The 3,193-nt window shown below is 39.2% G+C and overlaps 1 protein-coding gene across 1 annotated transcript; it reads right to left on the bottom strand.

Moving 5' to 3' along the window:
- Positions 1-2,094: 2,094 nt before the first annotated feature.
- LOC137728275 (uncharacterized) lies at positions 2,095-2,931 on the bottom strand. The gene has a single exon (XM_068467110.1). It carries the CDS (start codon positions 2,929-2,931, stop codon positions 2,095-2,097), a length of 837 nt encoding a protein of 278 aa, XP_068323211.1.
- Between the last annotated feature and the right edge of the window lie 262 nt (positions 2,932-3,193).

Here is a 3,193-nt window from a genome sequence, read left to right as displayed (position 1 = left end):
CTTTGGAGTGTGATATATATTTGATATATAATTAATTATGAAAACATGGGCTTGAGGCTCGGGATCTAATAATTAAATTTAATAATGGTTTACTTTGTGACTTTTAGGTGAATAAGGGAAGTAGGCAAGGGGGGAGGCATTGGATAAGCTACAGTTGGCCCCAACTTGTGTTGGTTGAAGCTTACTAGTTTTAAGTTTAGTCGTTTGGTTTGGATTAAGTTTGATTTTTTTCATTACACCGATACACTCAATTATGTATGACTTTCGGTTGTGTTAATAAATGTCCAATGATTTATTCGTTGTTTGTTTGGTTGCAATTGTAAGTCGGTTAGTAGAACCCCGAAACCCGGAACTTTTCTGGGGTGTTACACTTTCAAGCACACATTTATGTTGCTTCCACACGTACTACAAGTTTGGAATGCCCAAAAGACCAGCTGCTTGTGCTGCTTTTGACGCAGATAAAAAGGAAACAAGGATTCAAACACCTTGAAAGCGTGAGGATGTGAAGTATAGTCCCACATCACAAAGTTACAAAACTTTGTAAGGGCTCATAAGGAGTTGGGCTGACTCCCTTATAGCTAATTCGTTTTAGGCTGTTACCTCAACTTCCTAAAAAATTGACTCCTTTAACTTGTCTTATATGTAGACCATGAACATGTGTGATCGTTGTTGTCCATGGACGAAAGGGACATGGGCGAAGCTACATGGGGACAAGGAGGGGTGGCAGCCCCTTGAGTCGCTTGAAATTACCATTTGAGAGTGAGGATTTCGCCATTCTAGTCCTCAAAACTACCACCGAAATCTATTGCGCTACTTCACTGCTTCTATATTTTATGCTTTGCTACTTCTTTTGCATTTTATTTTTTAAATACCCAAGCCAAAACGACGTTCTATTGGTCCTGGAATAAAAAGGACATAGAATGGCATCATTAAGGAGAGCTATGGTAGACTGCCATTGTTCAAGAGTCTGTTAAGTTGTTTGATAGTACGCAGGAATTGGGTGGCAGAGAAGTTTCAAGTCCTATAAGGCTCTATTTAAGGCCATTATGCACCATGGCTAGCATATGATAGCCAAGAGGTATTTTTATGCAATGTTGAGTGAGGGATAATAGAGCCCAATAGGCACTTGGTCACAAATAAGTCACTTGGTCACTTGGTCAATAGCATATAAGTATTCTTATAAGTCACTTGGTCACGCACGTAAGGTGTTTGACAAAACACCCCGCTCAACCGTCTCTCTCTTGAATCCCACAATTAAGAGCTACGGTAGAGAGAATCTATGGGAAGATACCTTGTATCTCTTCCATAACATGATATCTGAGTCAAGAGGCGAAGATGAAAAGCCTGATAATTTCACCATTCTCATTGCTTTGAAGGCGTGTGTGAGGTTTAAGGCATTCACATATGAGAAAATAATACATGGGTTTGTGAAGAAACATGACAAGGTTGCATTGAATATGTTTGTGGGTTATACGTTGATTGAATTGTATTCCAAATGTTGAGAAATGGGTGAGGTTGGGAAAGTATTTGACGAGTCTTTGCAACTGAATTTTTTTATTATTATTATTTTTTTTTTGGAGCGCAACAAAAAGAAGGCAGAAGCTTCTAAGGAACGCCATATCATAGACTTGAACACATTTTTTTAGTCTCAATATGCCCCTCTAACAGGAAGACCGTCAACGTATGTTTACTGAGTAAAGCGTGTGAGAATCGAATCCTCCTTCGAATGCCCTTGATTTGTTGATTTAATTATTATCGTTCTTGAGACAATTGGAATCTTGACAGCATTGGCATGTGATATAATCAATCTGTTTACACAAGCCCCATGTGATCCACTGACGTCGATCATAATTTCAAATGTTGCTGTAAAATTTACCCCTTAGGCTTGACTTTGGAAAATTACCGTTAACAGAAATGGTTGAATTTTAGTATTTAAGTACTAGCAAGAGTTTATGATCAGTTCCCAAAATGAAAGCTTTTTGATCAAAGAACAAGAATAGTTGAAATTGAGTATATCATTATGTATAATTGATTTGATGTTCTAAGATTTATATAAGTATGTTTTTCATGTACAAAATTGAAAACCATAAACATCTAGTGATTTAGGATGTTAAGGAGGGAGACTCTTGTTTTAATCATTTGCCTAAATAGGCTCTCAAGTCCTTCTTCCTGATCTTGAATGCCTGACTCCAGCTTCTCAAGCTGGTTCTGCGTGTTCTCGGATTTGCTTGTCTTATGTAGTGCAGCATCGACTTGCGCAAATTCATTTGCCTCGGTTTCTTCGTCGCTTGCAACTTTGTTGGTGGGAATCATCTTGGAAACCAATGACCAGCTGCCTGGCTTTGACTTTGGCCCAGAGATGAAGGACAGAAATGATTTGAACACTGCGAGAGTGATTTCTTCAATATCTCTCAACTTGCTAATAATGGCAACAGTCTCGTTGTCGTTGCTAGGAGAAGAAGATGTGGATTTGCTTTTGCTTCCCTTAAGATTCTTCATAGCCTTTTGGATTGCCTTTTTGATCATCTTCCTGGAGGTTAAGTATTTGTTAACCTCACTTGTGAGAGCTCCAGATTCACCTCCTCGCGTTCTTCTTATGATCGATTTAAGATCCTGTACATTTGCCTTTGTTTGCAATACTGCATCCATGGCAGTGCTGCAAACGTCCAAGAGTCTGAGAGAGCCATCTAAGAGCTCATTAGTCCATTTCACATTTTTCCCATAGGCCAAGGCTTGCTGAGTGAGGGGCAACTGAAGCAACCTATCAACACAACCATACAAGTCTCCGATGCGACTTAGGTTGTGGTTGATGGATAAGGAAGATGTGGAGGTGGCTTCGGAAGACCTCAATCTAGACAATTGTTCATCAACTTGTTGAACGATCGGGTGTGGCCTTGAGGGGAAGCTGTTAGAGCGAGTGTGGAAAGCCATTGCTCTTTGTGATTTGAGAGAAAATAGAAGAGAAGACTTTGTAGTTAATGTACAATTGATATTGATGAGTTTCTTTCGATGTGCATCTTGTTAATATATAGTGCTGGTTATGGGAAGGGGACACGGAATCTCATGCATTTCAATGACAGCAAAAGGTAACACGATTTCGATTTCCATCTATATGTTCCCAAGGCAATGTTTGCGCAATGTCTATTCCTACACCAGCATACCACCTCATTAACTGATTTATTTTGCATATAAA

Source organism: Pyrus communis, chromosome 3 (assembly GCF_963583255.1).
Source record: "Pyrus communis chromosome 3, drPyrComm1.1, whole genome shotgun sequence".
In the NCBI taxonomy this organism is placed as follows: Eukaryota; Viridiplantae; Streptophyta; class Magnoliopsida; order Rosales; family Rosaceae; genus Pyrus; species Pyrus communis.
The sequence above is the reverse complement of the archived record's forward strand: the minus strand, read 5'-3'. Positions and strand labels throughout refer to the sequence as shown.